The 17,215-nt window shown below is 44.2% G+C and overlaps 1 protein-coding gene across 2 annotated transcripts in view; it reads right to left on the reverse strand.

The window, feature by feature from the left end:
• Positions 1 to 991: 991 nt before the first annotated feature.
• Positions 992 to 17,215, reverse strand: part of abcb4 (ATP-binding cassette, sub-family B (MDR/TAP), member 4) — a 29,674-nt gene continuing 13,450 nt past the window's right edge. For both annotated transcript variants that reach the window (XM_064947427.1, XM_064947425.1), the window contains exons 11-28: positions 16,735 to 16,845; positions 16,516 to 16,641; positions 16,236 to 16,439; positions 15,862 to 16,032; positions 15,558 to 15,719; positions 15,238 to 15,414; positions 14,784 to 14,930; positions 14,523 to 14,627; positions 14,266 to 14,343; positions 13,836 to 13,919; positions 13,559 to 13,762; positions 13,330 to 13,430; positions 13,031 to 13,171; positions 7,995 to 8,151; positions 7,585 to 7,782; positions 5,037 to 5,243; positions 3,624 to 3,770; positions 992 to 1,239 (exon numbers count right to left, since the gene is read on the reverse strand). In XM_064947427.1, the coding sequence (XP_064803499.1) occupies positions 1,033 to 1,239; positions 3,624 to 3,770; positions 5,037 to 5,243; positions 7,585 to 7,782; positions 7,995 to 8,151; positions 13,031 to 13,171; positions 13,330 to 13,430; positions 13,559 to 13,762; positions 13,836 to 13,919; positions 14,266 to 14,343; positions 14,523 to 14,627; positions 14,784 to 14,930; positions 15,238 to 15,414; positions 15,558 to 15,719; positions 15,862 to 16,032; positions 16,236 to 16,439; positions 16,516 to 16,641; positions 16,735 to 16,845 (2,727 nt within the window). In that variant the 3' untranslated portion in view covers positions 992 to 1,032. The remainder of the gene's footprint in view (positions 1,240 to 3,623; positions 3,771 to 5,036; positions 5,244 to 7,584; positions 7,783 to 7,994; positions 8,152 to 13,030; positions 13,172 to 13,329; positions 13,431 to 13,558; positions 13,763 to 13,835; positions 13,920 to 14,265; positions 14,344 to 14,522; positions 14,628 to 14,783; positions 14,931 to 15,237; positions 15,415 to 15,557; positions 15,720 to 15,861; positions 16,033 to 16,235; positions 16,440 to 16,515; positions 16,642 to 16,734; positions 16,846 to 17,215) is intronic.

A 17,215-nucleotide genomic window follows, 5' to 3' on the forward strand; every position in this document is an offset into this window, starting at 1 on the left:
ACATTTTGGTATTTGTTTCATTAGTCCATTGATGACATGGTCCCAAATGTTTTTCTTGACAGCACTCAAGTTTTCAAGATATGTAACTTTCAAAATACAGAAATCATCCCTGTATGATGCATTTTGCTTCGTATGATGTGATGCAAAATTTTATTTATCTAGGCAAGTCAGTTAAGAACAAATCCTTGACAGTCACGGCCTAGGAACAGTGGGTTAACTGCCTTGTTCAGGGGCAGAATGACAGATTTTTACCTTGTCTGCTCGGGGATTTGATCCAGCAACCTTTCGGTTACTAGTCCAACGCTCTAACCACTAGGCTACCCTGCCACCCATATGGGGAGGATTTCTGTATATTGAAAGTTACATCACCTGGACTAATGAAATAAATACCAAAATTTAGTTTTTGGGTGGAGTTTTACTTTAAGCCCAAAACAATTGAACAAATCAATGTAATAATCTGAATGTTGAGGATACACACTGCTTCAGCGTCTCATTGGCTTAGTTCTGTGCAGTTTACAGTAATGCGCAGACGTGTGTGTATATGTGTGTGTTCCATGTATTCATTTGGCACACAGGCACTCTATGGTACAGATGTGATACTTTTTGAATAAATAACTGAAATACAGCACCACCACCTCTTCCTTTTATATACAAAATACTCCCCTGTACCCTCAACCCCTCCCAGCAACCCCCTGCACCCTCAACCCCTCCCTACACCCTCAACCCCTCCCTACACACTCATCCCCTCCCAGCAACCCCCTGCACCCTCAACCCCTCCCTACACCCTCAACCCCCCCCTGCACCCTCAACCCCTCCCTGCACACTCAGCCCCTCCCAGCAACCTCCTGCACCCTCAACCCCTCCCTGCACACTCAGCCCCTCCCAGCAACCCCCTGCACCCTCAACCCCTCCGTGCACACTCAGCCCCTCCCAACGACCCCCTGCAACCTCAACCCCTCCCTGCACACTCAGCCCCTCCCAGCAACCCCCTGCACCCTCAGCCTCTCTCTCCCCCCATCCTCCTCTCCTCCCTCAGTTTCTGCCATGGCCCAGCTGTGTGGTGACCAATGAGTAGTATACTCCTCTCTGGGACAGTAGTTGTTGATGAGTGCCCTGCTCCACCACCACTCCCTTCTGGAAGACAGCGATCAGGTCAGCGTTCTGAATGGTGGAAAGGCGGTGGGCCACCACGATACACGTCCTGCCCTGTCGAGCCACATCCAGGGCCTCCTGCACCACCTGGGGAGGGAGGGAGAACAGAGACAAATACATACAGCAGTTAAAACGTCTGTATCATGAATCCACATAGAGGTATACAGTTGAAGTCGGAAGTTTACATACACTTAGGTTGGAGTCATTAAAACTCGTTTTTCAACCACTCCACAAATATCTTGTTAACAAACTATAGTTTTAGCAAGTCGGTTAGGACATCTACTTTGTGCATGACACAAGTAATTTTTTCCAACAATTGCTTACAGGCAGATTATTTCACTTATAATTCACTGTATCACAATTCCAGTGGGTCAGAAGTTTACATACACTAAGTTGACTGTGCCTTTAAACAGCTTGGAAAATTCCGGAAAATTCCGTCATGGTTTTAGAAGCTTCTGATAGGCTAATTGACATAATTTGAGTCAATTGGAGTTGTACCTGTGGATGTATTTCAAGGCCTACCTTCAAACTCAGTGCCCCTTTGCGTGACATCATGGGAAAATGAAAAGAAATCAGCACAGTTTTACGTTGTACACTGAGGAAATATTAGCCGAATTTTGCATGCAGAGTCTCAATTTGGTGTTTATCCCATTTTGTGAGTTATTGGCTGGTGAACAAACCCAATACCTCACAACCATAAAGAGCAATGGGTTCTATAACTGATACAAGTATTTTTAGCCTGATCCTAATTGGTATGTTGAATTTTGTGTTCCTTTTGATGGCATAGAATGCACTTCTATGTGTGTGTGCGCACACACAGTTGAAGTCAGAAGTTTACATACACTTAGGTTGGAGTCATTAGCTCGTTTTTCAACAACTCCACACATTTCTTGATAACAAACTATAGTTTTGGCAAGTCTGTTAGAACATCTACTTTGCATGACACAAGTCATTTTTCCAACATTTTGTTTTACATATGGATTATTTCACTGCATCACAATTCCAGTTGGTCAGAAGTTTATATACAATTAGTTGACTGTGCCTTTAAACAGCTTGGAAACTTCCAGAAAATTATGTCATGGCTTCAGAAGCTTCTGATAGGCTAATTGACATAATTTGAGTCTATTGGAGGTGTACCTGTGGATGTATTTCAAGACCTACCTTCAAACTCTGTGCATCTTGGCTTGACATCAAAAGAAATCAGCCAAGACCTCAGAAAAAAAATTGTACAGTTCCACAAGTCTGGTTCATCCTTGGGAGCAATTTCAAAACTCCTGAAGGTACCACGTTCATCTAAACAAACAATAGTACAGAAGTATAAACACCATGGGACCATGCAGCCGTCATACCACTCAGGAAGGAGACGCGTTCTGTCTCTTAGAGATGAATGTACTTTGGTGCGAAAAGTGCAAATCAATCCCAGAACAACAGCAAAGGACCTTGTGAAGATGCTGGAGGAAACCGGTACAAAAGTATCTATATCCACAGTAAAACGAGTCTTATATCGACATAACCTGAAAGGCCGCACAGCAAGGAAGAAGCCACTGCTTCAAAACCGTCATAAAAAAGCCAGACTACCGTTTGCAACTGCACATGGGGACAAAAATCGTACTTTTTGGTGAAATGTCCTCTGGTCTGATAAAACAAAAATAGAACTGTTTAGCCATCATGACCATCGTTATGTTTAGAGGAAAAGGGGTGCAAGCCGAAGAACACCATCCCAACCGTGAAGCACGGGGGTGGCAGCATCATGTTGTGGGGGTTCTTTGGTGCAGAAGGGACTGGTGCACTTCACAAAATAGATGGCATCATGAGGGAGGAAAATGATGTGCATATATTGAAGCAACATCTCAAGACTTCAGTCAGGAAATTAAAGCTTGGTCGCAAATGGGTCTTCCAGATGGACAATGACCTCAAGCATACTTCCAAAGTAGTGGCAAAATGGCTTAAGGACAACAAAGTCAGGGTATTGGAGTGGTCATCACAAAGCCCTGACCCCAATCCTATAGAACATTTGTGGGCAGAACTGATAAAGTGTGTAGGCAAGGAGGCCTACAAACCTGACTCAGTTACACCAGCTCTGTCAGGAGGAATGGGCAAAAAGTCACCCAACTTATTGTGGGAAGCTTGTGGAAGGCTACCCGAAACGTTTAACCCAAGATAAACAATTTAAAGGCAATGCTACCAAATACTAATTGAGTGTATGTAAACTTCTGACCCACTGGGAATGTGATGAAAGAAATAAAAGCTGAAATAAATCTTTCTCTCCACTATTATTCTGACATTTCACATTCTTAAAATGAAGTGGTGATCCTAACTGACCTAAGACAGGGACTTTTTACTAGGATTAAATGTCAGGAATTGTGAAAAACTGAGTTTAAATGTATTTGGATAAGGTGTATGTAAACTTCCGACTTCAACTGTATATATATATATATATATAGTTTAACAGAACACAAACACACACACACCCTCTCGCTCTCTGTGTCCAGTGCGGAGGTGGCCTCATCCAGCAGCAGGACTTTGGGGTTGCGGAGGATGGCTCTTGCAATGGCTATACGCTGCTTCTGCCCTCCTGACAACTGGGTCCCCTTGTCACCAGCTTGGGTGTCATACTTCTACTCAGGGAGATGGAGGGAAAGAAAGAGGTTATCCTCGTCATCTCACACATGACATAACTCCTAGGGCTGGTTTTACGGACACAGATTAAGGCCGGGATTTTATTGACGATTGAGCTGACATGCGCAGCGTTTCCCATGAACGCGATCTCCGTGAACATCTGGGGAAATGTATTTGAAAGGCGTATTGTTGGCTGTGTAGTGCTCTATAATGCGCCTTGCATCAAATCCCAGCCTGAAACTAGTCCGGGACTAACACACGTAGGCCATTTAAAATCTATTTTTAGTCTGGGACTAGGCTTAATCTGTGTGTGAAACCAGCTCATAACTTCTTTCAGTCCTACAGGTGGTAAGCCCTCAGAGTGAAAGACAGTTCACCCTTACACAGGGAACAGCACTAAGACGACAATCCTCCAGTAATGACCTGCAGTGTTATCTCTGGCACGGCATCTGAGAGAAGCTGATACCACTATCAGTTTGTCTGTAGTTATCTGACCATGCAGCCACTATTAAGGTATTGGTGCTGATGTAGAGATCTCAAGAAACCAAACTTACAAAAGCAGAAGATGCTTACAGTAGTAGTAGAAGTAGTAGTAGTAGTAGTATTAGTGACAGTAGTAGTATTAGTGACAGTAGTAGTACAGTAGTATTGGTGACAGTAGTAGTAATAGTAGTTGTGGTATTGGTGACAGTAGTGGTAGTAGTATTGGTGACAGTAGTAGCAATAGTAGTAGTGGTGACAGTAGTAGTAGTATTGGTGACAGTAGTAATAGTAGTATTAGTATTGGTGACAGTAGTAATAGTAGTATTAGTATTGGTGACAGTCGTAGTAGTAATAGTAGTATTAGTATTGGTGACAGTAGTCGTAGTAGTGGTGACAGTAGTAGTATTGGTGGTAGTAGTAGTAGTATTGGTGACAGTAGTAGTATTGGTGGTGACAGTAGTAGTATTGGTGGTGACAGTAGTAGTATTGGTGGTAGTAGTTGTAGTATTGGTGACAGTAGTAGTATTGGTGGTAGTAGTATTGGTGACAGTAGTAGTATTGGTGGTGACAGTAGTAGTATTAGTGGTGACAGTAGTAGTATTGGTGGTAGTAGTTGTAGTATTGGTGACAGTAGTAGTATTGGTGGTAATAGTAGTAGTGGTGACAGTAGTCGTATTGGTGGTAGTAGTAGTAGTATTGGTGACAGTAGTAGTATTAGTGGTGACAGTAGTAGTATTGGTGGTAATAGTAGTTTTGGTGATAGTAGTAGTGTTAGTGTGTACCTGAGGCAGGTCGTCTATGAAGCTGTGTATGTTGGCAGCTTTAGCAGCACTCTGGATCTCCTCCATGGTAACTTTGCGTGTGTTGTCTCCGTAGGCAATGTTCTCTGCCAGACTACAGTCAAACAGCACGGGCTCCTGGGATACGATGCCCATCTGGGCCCTCAGCCAATGGATATTCAGCTTCTTAGCATCACTGTTGTCCAACATCTGAGGAAGAAGAGCAGGAGGAAGAGTTAACATCAAAGTTGGATAATCCTCTAGTGTTTGTCATTTTATCAGTGGCCTTAGCAGGGCAATAACCTCCACATGAACACACAACTGCACTTTGAGCAGGATCATAACCCACAAGGTCTCAGTACAGTAGCGACAGTATAGTAGAGCGTTATGAAGCAACAGTGTCAACATCCTGGCCTGTCAATCAGTAATTAGAGAACCGTGTTTCAGTAGGAGAATATCTACACTGTCACACATGGAGACACATGAGGGCTCTATGTTTTCATGTATTTTTGCATATAAGAATTCCAGCAAATATCTCACTGTCTGACTGGTGACAGTGGTCATTAAACATACAGTACATATACAGTGCCTTGCGAAAGTATTCGGCCCCCTTGAACTTTGCGACCTTTTGCCACATTTCAGGCTTCAAACATAAAGATATAAAACTGTATTTTTTTGTGAAGAATCAACAACAAGTGGGACACAATCATGAAGTGGAACGACATTTATTGGATATTTCAAACTTTTTTAACAAATCAAAAACTGAAAAATCAGGCGTGCAAAATTATTCAGCCCCCTTAAGTTAATACTTTGTAGCGCCACCTTTTGCTGCGATTACAGCTGTAAGTTGCTTGGGGTATGTCTCTATCAGTTTTGCACATCGAGAGACTGAAATTTTTTCCCATTCCTCCTTGCAAAACAGCTCGAACTCAGTGAGGTTAGATGGAGAGCATTTGTGAACAGCAGTTTTCAGTTCTTTCCACAGATTCTCGACTGGATTCAGGTCTGGACTTTGACTTGGCCATTCTAACACCTGGATATGTTTATTTTTGAACCATTCCATTGTAGATTTTGCTTTATCTTTTGGATCATTGTCTTGTTGGAAGACAAATCTCCGTCCCAGTCTCAGGTCTTTTGCAGACTCCATCAGGTTTTCTTCCAGAATGGTCCTGTATTTGGCTCCATCCATCTTCCCATCAATTTTAACCATCTTCCCTGTCCCTGCTGAAGAAAAGCAGGCCCAAACCATGATGCTGCCACCACCATGTTTGACAGTGGGAATGGTATGTTCAGGGTGATGAGCTGTGTTGCTTTTACGCCAAACATAACGTTTTGCATTGTTGCCAAAAAGTTCAATTTCGATTTCATCTGATCAGAGCACCTTCTTCCACATGTTTGGTGTGTCTCCCAGGTGGCTTGTGGCAAACTTTAAACAACACTTATTATGGATATCTTTAAGAAATGGCTTTCTTCTTGCCACTCTTCCATAAAGGCCAGATTTGTGCAATATACGACTGATTGTTGTCCTATGGACAGAGTCTCCCATCTCAGCTGTAGATCTCTGCAGTTCATCCAGAGTGATCATGGGCCTCTTGGCTGCATCTCTGATCAGTCTTCTCCTTGTATGAGCTGAAAGTTTAGAGGGACAGCCAGGTCTTGGTAGATTTGCAGTGGTCTGATACTCCTTCCATTTCAATATTATCGCTTGCACAGTGCTCCTTGGGATGTTTAAAGCTTGGGAAATCTTTTTGTATCCAAATCCGGCTTTAAACTTCTTCACAACAGTATCTCGGACCTGCCTGGTGTGTTCCTTGTTCTTCATGATGCTCTCTGCGCTTTTAACGGACCTCTGAGACTATCACAGTGCAGATGCATTTATACAGAGACTTGATTACACACAAGTGGATTGTATTTATCATCATTAGTCATTTAGGTCAACATTGGATCATTCAGAGATCCTCACTGAACTTCTGGAGAGAGTTTGCTGCACTGAAAGTAAAGGGGCTGAATAATTTTGCACGCCCAATTTTTCAGTTTTTGATTTGTTAAAATATCCAATAAATGTCGTTCCACTTCATGATTGTGTCCCACTTGTTGTTGATTCTTCACAAAAAATACAGTTTTATATCTTAATGTTTTAAGCCTGAAATGTGGCAAAAGGTTGCAAAGTTCAAGGGGGCCGAATACTTTCGCAAGGCACTGTAGCTTTAATAATCAATGTGTGTATACATGTGTGTGAAAACGTTTGTGTGTGTGTGTAGGTTGGGTCTTTAATCCTTGTGGGGACCTAAAATGCCCAAAAGTCCCCATAAGGATAGTAAAACAAAAATCCTCCCTCATGGGACATTTCCCACATCCCCATCAGGACAAAGGCTATTTTAAGTTTAGGGGTTAGGTTTAGGGTTACAATTAGTGTTAGGAGTTAGGTTTGGGTTTGGGTTCAGATTATGGTAAGGATTAGGAGTTAGGGAAAATAGGGTTTTGAATGGAAATTAATTTGAGGTCCCCACGAGGATAGAAGAACATAATGTGTGTGTTTGTGTGTACTCACCACTGTGCCCTGTAGTGGGTCGTAGAACCTCTCCAGTAATTGTATGGTCGTACTCTTCCCACAGCCACTGCTGCCCACCAGGGCTAGAGTCTGGCCCTTCTGCACCTTCAGCTCCAGTCCCTGCAGGACAGCAAGGTCTGGACGGGACGGGTAGTTGAACCTCACTCCCTGGAAACGCACGTTACCATCAAAGTGGTCCTGGAGGGAAGAGAGGGAGGCAGAAGAACATCCTTTCATGAAATAATCTCCTGGCAAATACTATACAATCACTCCACAACTCTCCACTGTGATAGCCACTGGGTGTGATGTGGTGTGTGTGTGTGTGTGTGTGTGTGTGTGTGTGTGTGTGTGTGTGTGTGTGTGTGTGTGTGTGTGTGTGTGTGTGTGTGTGTGTGTGTGTGTGTGTGTACCGGTGTTTCTCCCTCCTGTGAGCAGTTGTCTATGGCAGGTTCTCTGTTGATAAGGAACATAAGGTGAGATGCTGATATCTTGGCTTTGGCATAGTTAGGCGTGAAGGAGTTGGCCTCTCCTACTGCCATGGCTCCGTACAGCACTGCAGAGATCACCCTTTAGAGAGAGAGACAGAGAGAACAGGTTACGATCTATCTAACATGTATCTTAAAGGGATAGTTCATACTGCAGAGATCACCCTGGAGAGAGAGAGAGACAGAGAACAGGTTACGATCTATCTAACATGTATCTTAAAGGGATAGTTCATACTGCAGAGATCACCCTGGAGAGAGAGCGAGACAGAGAACAGGTTACTATCTAACATGTATCTTAAAGGGACAGTTCATGCTGCAGAGATCACCCTGGAGAGAGAGCGAGACAGGGAACAGGTTATACACTAAAAACAAATGGTTCTATATAGTGCCAAATACGTTTTTTTTTTAGCTTGTAACCATCACATGACCCAATGGCGTTCCAATTCATCCCATAAGTGTTCGATGGGGTTGAGGTCAGGGCTCTGTGCAGGTCAGTCAAGTTCCTCCACACTGTTCTCGACCAACCATTTCTGTATGGACCTCAATTTGTGCACGGGGGCATTGTCATGCTGAAACAGGGAAGGGCCTTCCACCAACTATTGCCACAAAGTTGGAAGAACAGAATCTTCTAGAATGTCATTGTATGCTGTAGCATGAAGATTTCCCTTCACTGGAACGAAGGGGCCTAGCCCGAACCATGAAAAACAGCTCCAGGCCATTATTCCTCCTCCACCAAACCTTACAGTTGGCACTATGCATTGGGGCAGGTAGCATTCTCCTGGCATCTGCCAAACCCGGACTGCCAGATGGTGAAGTGTGATTCATCACTCCAGAGAACGATTTTCCACTGCTCCAGAGTCCAATGGTGGCGAGCTTTACACCACTCCAGCCGACGCTTGGCATTGTGCATGGTGATCTTAGGGTTGTGTGCGGCTGCTCAGCTATGGAAACCCATTTCATGAAGCTTCCGACGAACAGTTATTGTGCTGACCTGGCTTCCAGAGGCAGTTTGGAACTCGGTAGTGAGGGTTGTAACCGAGGACAAACGATTTTGGGGTTCCACTCGGCGGTTCTATTCTGTGAGCTTGTGTGGCCTACCACTTTGCAGCAGAGCCGTTGTTGCTCCTAAACGTTTCCACTTTACAATAACAGCACTTACAGTTGACTGGGGCAGCTCGAGCAGGGCAGAAATTTGACGAACTGACTTGTTGGAAATATGGCCTCCTATGACGGTGCCATGTTGAAAGTCACTGAGCTTTTCAGTAAGGCCGTTCTACAGCCAATGTTTTTCTATTGAGATTGCATGGTTTGTGCTCGATTTTTATAAACCTGTCAGCAACGGGTGTGGCTAAAATAGCCAAATCCACTCATTTGAAGGGGTGTCCACATACTTTTGTACACTGCTCCAAAAAATTAAGGGAACACTAAAATAACACATCCTAGATCTGAATGAATGAAATATTGTTATTAAATACTTTTTCTTTACATAGTTGAATGTGTTGACAACAAAATCACACAAAAATGATCAATGGAAATCAAACTTATCAACCCATGGAGGTCTGGATTTGGAGTCACACTCAAAATTAAAGTGGAAAACCACACTACAGGCTAATCCAACTTTGATGTAATGTCCTTAAAACAAGTCAAAATGAGGCTCAGTAGTGTGTGTGGGCTCCATGTGCCTGTATGACCTCCCTACAATGCCTGAGCATGCTCCTGATGAGGTGGTGGATGGTCTCCTGAGGGATCTCCCAGACCTGGACTAAAGCATCCGCCAACTCCTGGACAGTCTGTGGTGCAACGTGGCGTCGGTGGATGGAGCGAGACATGATGTCCCAGATGTGCTCAACTGGATTCAGGTCTGGGGAATGGGCGGGCCAGTCCATAGCATCAATGCCTTCCTCTTGCAGGAACTGCTGACACACTCCAGCCACATGAGGTCTAGCATTGTCTTGCATTAGGAGGAACCCAGGGCCTCATGGAGTCTGTTTCTGACCGTTTGAGCAGACACATGCACATTTGTGGCCTGTTGGAGGTCATTTTGCAGGGCTCTGGCAGTGCTCCTTCTGCTCCTCCTTGTACAAAGGCGGAGGTAGCGGTCCTGCTGCTGGGTTGTTGCCCTCCTACGGCCTCCTCCACGTCTCCTGATGTACTGGCCTGTCTCATGGTAGCGCCTCCATGCTCTGGACACTACGGACACAGCAAACCTTCTTGCCACAGCTCGCATTGATGTGCCATCCTGGATGAGCTGAGCCTGAGCCACTTGTGTGAGTTGTAGACTCCATCTCATGCTACCACTAGAGTGAAAGCACCGCCAGCATTCAAAAGTGACCAAAACATCAGCCAGGAAGCATAGGAACTGAGAAGTGGTCTGTGGTCACCACCTGCAGAACCACTCCTTTATTGGGGGTGTCTTGCTAATTGCCTATAATTTCCACCTGTTGTCTATTCCATTTGCACAACAGCATGTGAAATGTATTGTCAATCAGTGTTGCTTCCTACGTGGGCAGTTTGATTTCACCGAAGTGTGATTGACTTGGAGTTACATTGTGTTGTTTAAGTCTTCCCTTTATTTTTTTGAGCAGTGTATATATAATGTATCTTAAAGAGATAGTTCACACTGCAGTGATCACCCTGGAGAGAGAGAGACAGAGAGAGCAGTTTTATCTCTGTCTAACATGTATCTTAACTTCTTCAATTTCTTAGCCAAACGTGATGAACAAAACGGATCGATTTCTCCTACACAAATAATCTTTTTGGAAAAACTGAACATTTGCTATCTAACTGAGAGTCTCCTCATTGAAAACATCAGAAGTTCTTCAAAAGTAAATGATTTTATTTGAATGCTTTTCTTGTTTTTGTGAAAATGTTGCCTGCTGAATGCTATGCTTAATGCTATGCTAGCTATCAATACTCTTACACAAATGCTTGTGTAGCTATGGTTGAAAAGCATATTTTGAAAATCTGAGATGACAGTGTTGTTAACAAAAGGCTAAGCTGGTGAGCCAATATATATATATATATATATATATATATATATATATATATATATATATGCTCGACGCTAGAGGTTAAAGGGATAGTCCAGGGCACGTCTCTGTACTATGGGGGGCCGAGCCTTCTGCTCCGTTGCCCCTCACCACTTCAAGTCCCCAGGGCACATCTCTGTACTATGGGGGACCGAGCCTTCTGCTCCGTTGCCCCTCACCACTGCAAGTCCCCAGGGCACGTCTCTGTACTATGGGGGACCGAGCCTTCTGCTCCGTTGCCCCTCACCACTGCAAGTCCCCAGGGCACGTCTCTGTACTATGGGGGGCCGAGCCTTCTGCTCCGTTGCCCCTCACCACTTCAAGTCCCCAGGGCACGTCTCTGTACTATGGGGGACCGAGCCTTCTGCTCCGTTGCCCCTCACCACTTCAAGTCCCCAGGGCACGTCTCTGTACTATGGGGGACCGAGTCTTCTGCTCCGTTGCCCCTCACCACTGCAAGTCCCCAGGGCACGTCTCTGTACTATGGGGGGCCGAGCCTTCTGCTCCGTTGCCCCTCACCACTTCAAGTCCCCAGGGCACGTCTCTGTACTATGGGGGGCCGAGCCTTCTGCTCCGTTGCCCCTCACCACTGCAAGTCCCCAGGGCACGTCTCTGTACTATGGGGGACAGAGCCTTCTGCTCTGTTGCCCCTCACCTATGGAATGCTCTCCCTGACCATCTGAGAGCCGCTACATCAATTGGAGCCTTTAAAACACATTTCTACAGACTATTTCTCATAGTCCTAATCTGAATAGTATTTCAGCACCTAGCCTACTTTTGCTATTTCCTGCCTTGATTCAAATTATTTGCCCATGTAGAGCTTTGAGATGACACTGTAATGAAAAGCGATAAATACCGCTTTACACAATCAATATCGAGTTACACAATCAATTTAAGATGCTATGATTTGGACATGAAGCACAAAAGAATTAGCATTGGTTTTGCATCACAAATGCTAAAACAGTGTATCAAGCTCGGATTCTATTGTATCAAGTAATGCCAGAGAAATTTGAACTTCACATTGAAAGTGACAATACAACCGCATGACACTTAAAAGTGCAATATGTAGGAAATTGCTCTGCCATTTCCTGGTTGCTAAAATTCTAATAGTTTGTCTAATTTTAGTTTATGTGACAAAACAAGCAGAAGAGAATCATTGTACGATCTAAACCGCTGTGAAATATATTTTCAATAACCCAAAATATGGTATTTTCAGGTGTTTGAAGCTGGTGTAAAAAAAAAACGAAAGTAAAAGACGCAAAAACTCAACTTTAGAAATAGAGAAAATAGAACATACGCTTCTTAGACTTGCTTTCAATGAGAATGACAGATCTGGTTGGGTCGGCAAAAAAGTTACATATTGCCGCTTTAATGACAATAGTAACATCTGTTTATGACAGACGTTATGTTGCTGTTATGACAGTGTCATGACAGCCTTATGTACACCTTTTCAAATAAAATGTTATCTAAGGCTTTAGTCGTGATATCTACTCTATAACATCCATTTTTATGGGTCACATGTTAGACATGTCATGGCTATATGGCCATTGTTGCTACAGTGATGAGTCCCTAGATCAGCGTTGACCTCCAACACACTTCCTAGTTAGGTAATGATTAACCACAACCACCTTTGACCACTGCAATACTGGACATTCCTGTCAGGCCTAGATGAGCTGGGCCGAGGTGTGTTCTACTATACCTGAGCTGTACAATGTACACACACATCCTCCACTACTGTACCTGAGCATTATTGTACAATGTATACACAAACCGACACACTACTGTTCCTGTGTCCACCAAGAACCCGTATTAGGGAAGCAATTGAGTTGTTCCAACATGGCCTTGTAGTCACATAAGAAAAGGCTATAAGGACAGTTGTGAACATGGACACATGACTGAATTAACCCAATCAAAGGTAGCTGCTGTACTCACAGGAAGACATTTTCAAAGGTCATGATGCCTTCCTCTATGAGCCAGGCTCCGAAGCGGAAGCAGCCTGCATAGGCAAAGTAGATCATGGCCTGAGAGAAGGAGAATGTGATGCCATACACATGGGCCTTCTTCTGTGAGTTCCTAGAGAGGAAGAGAGAGAGAGAGATTAAAGAGAGGGGTGATTACATAAACAAAAGTAATATAGTACATTTACAAGACTGACACTGTTGACACATTAAAAACACAGCATTGACTAGGACTTTTTATAATGGAAATTGTAAACTTTGTAGCACACGTACTTGAAAGGCACTATGAGGTTCTCCTGGTACAGGGTCTCAAACTTCTGCTCTCTGGTGAGAGATGCCACCGTACGGATGTTCTCTATGGCCTCTGTGGCAATCTGACACACACACACACACACACACACACTGGTTAGACTCGAGAGAAGAACATATAGATATTCACTGTTGCAAATTTTGGGAGCTATGAAGAGAGTGAATAAGACTGTGTGTGTGAGTGGTTGTGTACCTTGCCAGCCTGTTCTAGCTCTTTCTTGTCTTTGACAGCGTGACCAGAGAGCATCTTCATCTGTATGCCTCCAGCTACAGCCATGACCGGTACCACACACAGGATGAGAAGAGTCAGCTGCCATCCGTACACAAACGAGATGATCAGACTGGTGCCCAGGTTAGCCACGTTCTGGGCCAGAGTGGCCAAGCGCACTCCTGTGGCCTGGAGAGGGAGGGAGAGAGGGTTAGTGTGTGTGTGTGTGTGTTGTGTGTTCATGTGTGTACTTACTACTTACCCCCTGTACTTGTGCTGCGTCTGTAGCCAGTCTAGTGGTGAGAGCTCCAACACTGTTCTTGTGACTGTCATACCAGCCCAACTCCTACAGGAGAATGAAGAGAGTTACATGTTCAAATTGTCTCTATAACCTAATGAGCCTTTATGAACACTCCATAAGCCCTATAACCTATATAAGCCTAAATAAACTGTCTTACCTTTATTAAACACTCTATAGGCCTAAATAAACTGTCTTACCTTTATTAAACACCCTACAAGCCTAAATAAACTGTCTTACCTTTATTAAACACTCTATAGGCCTAAATAAACTGTCTTACCTTTATTAAACACCCTATAAGCCTAAATAAACACCTTTATTAAACACTCTATAGGCCTAAATAAACAGTCTTACCTTTATTAAACACCCTATAAGCCTAAATAAACTGTCTTACCTGTCTCATCATGGCTTTAAAGGCCATCAGTCTCAGCTTCATGGTCAGAATCTCACCGGCCTTCCCAAAACAGAATCCCTGGAGAGAAGACAACCACGTATCACAGTCATAGTAAGTAAAACTTCAAGACACTGTCGATCAATAGAAATACATTAGGGACCACTGACCTGCTGTAGGATAGATACAAACCTAAGCCCCTCCCACATTCTGTCGCTCATTCGTCATATTATTTTTCATTAGGTGAGGTGTGTGCGTACCTGCAGGAACATGGTTATGAAGGAGACGACTCCAATGAGGGCGAACATGATAGAGTATAACGAGGAGCGTTGTCTAACTAGTTCCTGGTCTTGCTCTGCAAACACCTGAAACATGACAACAACACAAACATGATCATCTGAGATGATGCTATTTGATGGAATATGACTAATTCAACTTTCAGTAATGAGAAGATGAATAAACTGAAATAAATGAGTAAACATAGAATGATGATATCTGGTATTAACTGATATTTAACATACAGCAATGATTTTAGAGAAGATGACAGCGAAGAGAGGCTGCATGCCCCCGTTGATAGTGGCACAGATCACACCAACCACCATATAGGGCCACTCGGGAAGGTTCAGCTTCAACACCTTCAGAAACGACACGGGAGGAATCTCCTCATCCTGGGGAGATAGAGAAGACAGAGAGAGAGGAAGAAGAGAGAAAGGAAGGAGAGAGAAGAGAGAGAGAAAGAGAGTGAGAGGAAGGAGAGAGAGAGAAGATAGAGAAAGAAAGGAAGGAAAGAGAGAGAGAGAAGACAGAGAAAGGAAGGAGAGAGAAGAGAGAAAGGAAGGAGAGAGAAGAGAGAGAGAGATCATCAGAAACATTCCAAATGGTACACCAATTATGTCCCACAGTGTGTCCACCACTGATCCTGGATTAAAATGGGAATATCCATTCCAGTTAGTATCTCTAGCTCCATAGCCTTACCTCTTCTTCCACTTCAGTCTTGTCCTTGTCTCCTTTCTCTGAGCCGATGAAGGACGATCCCTTGGTAGATTTCCTCCTGATGAGGGTGATCTCTGAGAACGGCGTCATTGACGGACTCTTCTCCTCCAGAACCTGCTCCTCCACAGCCTCCTCGCCCTCCTCAGGACTCTTAAATGTCTGGAAGAACACAACAGAATAGAATATAGAGTCAAATGTGTGTATTTGTTTGTTATGTGGCGTGTGTGTTACACTGTTTTGATAACGCTGTTACCTAAATGGTGACGTAGATGCAATATGTGTGAAGAGGGTGTGTGTGTTACCTGCATGGTGACCAGTGTGTGGTAGACTCCTTCTTTTTCCATCAGTTGGCTGTGTGTTCCCAGCTCTACAATCTCTCCCTTCTGGAATCCTGCGATGACATCAGCATTACGGATAGTAGACAGACGATGGGCCACCACGATGGTAGTACGACCCTGTCTCACCTGGAGGGGGAGGGAGGGAGGAGGGGGGAGGGAAGAGAGGGGCAAAGCTATGTTTAGTAGATCTTGATAAACTGGTGCAAAGGGTGTGTGTGTGTCTGTCTGTCTGTCTGTCTGTCTGTCTGTCTGTCTGCGTGTCCTCTACCTTGTCCAAAGCAGCCTGTACGATGGTCTCACTCTCGGCGTCGAGGGCTGAGGTAGCCTCATCCAACAAGAGGATCTTGGGGTTGCGTACGAGAGCGCGTGCGATAGCGATCCTCTGTTTCTGTCCTCCACTCATCTGGGTTCCTCTGTCTCCAACTAGAGTCTCAAACTTCTGCTCAACAGAAACAATATTATCAATATACTGTAATCAATCATTATCTAGCATTAGTTATAGTACTACCACTACTACTACTACTACTACTACTTCTACTACACACACACACACACAAACAAACCACACTCACGGACAGACAGACAGACACACACACAGACAGACAGACAGAGTAACATACACAGACAGACACAGTAACGTACATCAGGTAGTGTCATGATGAAGTCGTAGGCGTTGGCCTCCCGAGCAGCCTGTTCTATCTCCTGATGTGTGACGTCAGGTCGTCCGTAGCGGATGTTCTCAGCGATGGTGGTAGCAAACAGGATGGGCTCCTGACTGACAACGCCAATCATCTCTCTCAGGAAGCGCACGTTCAGGGAGCGCACGTCATGACCATCTACACACACCTACAGAACACAGAGGGCATAGTTACAGAACAGATACTGTGTGTGTGTGTGTGTGTGTGTGTTCCATGATACTCACTGATCCATCTTGTGGATCATAGAACCGCTGCAGCAGCTGAACGGTGGTGCTTTTCCCACAGCCACTACTGCCTACCAGAGCTATGGTCTGGCCACTACGCACGCTCAGAGACATTCCATTCAACACCTACAAAGAGACACACAGAAACACACCGTTTAACATCTACAAACATCTACTGGACATCAACACACACACACACGTAAACAAGGCAGCACATACTTTGACGTTGGGTCGTGAGGGGTAGGTGAAATGGATGTTGTTAAACTCTATGTTTCCTTTGATGACATCAGGCTTGTGGCCGTGGTCTGAGTAGCTGTTGATGTGGGGTTTCTGAACAGACAAACAACAACAGCAGTGAGACTTAGAACATAAACATGTAGGTGTGAACATTCAAGCAGGTCACCAACTAATACTATTACTAGACACATAAATGATACCATAAAATACTACAGGCCTATTATACTGCCGGTAACTATTTTTCAACCAATATGGTGCGTGAGAAGAGTATCCTGGTTTATACAGCAGCATAAACACACACAGACAGAGGCCTGGTTTATACAGCAGCATAAACATCCCCTTCTGAAGACTCCCTGTATTCCTGACTGCTCAGTGGGGAAAGATGTGTTATTCTACTGTGTGTTAAGCGCTCTACAGAGTCCAAAGGTTTCCCCATTCACACCATAGACATATAAGTAGACAG

The sequence above is a fragment of the Oncorhynchus masou genome, chromosome 30 (assembly GCF_036934945.1).
Source record: "Oncorhynchus masou masou isolate Uvic2021 chromosome 30, UVic_Omas_1.1, whole genome shotgun sequence".
Classification (NCBI taxonomy): domain Eukaryota; kingdom Metazoa; phylum Chordata; class Actinopteri; order Salmoniformes; family Salmonidae; genus Oncorhynchus; species Oncorhynchus masou.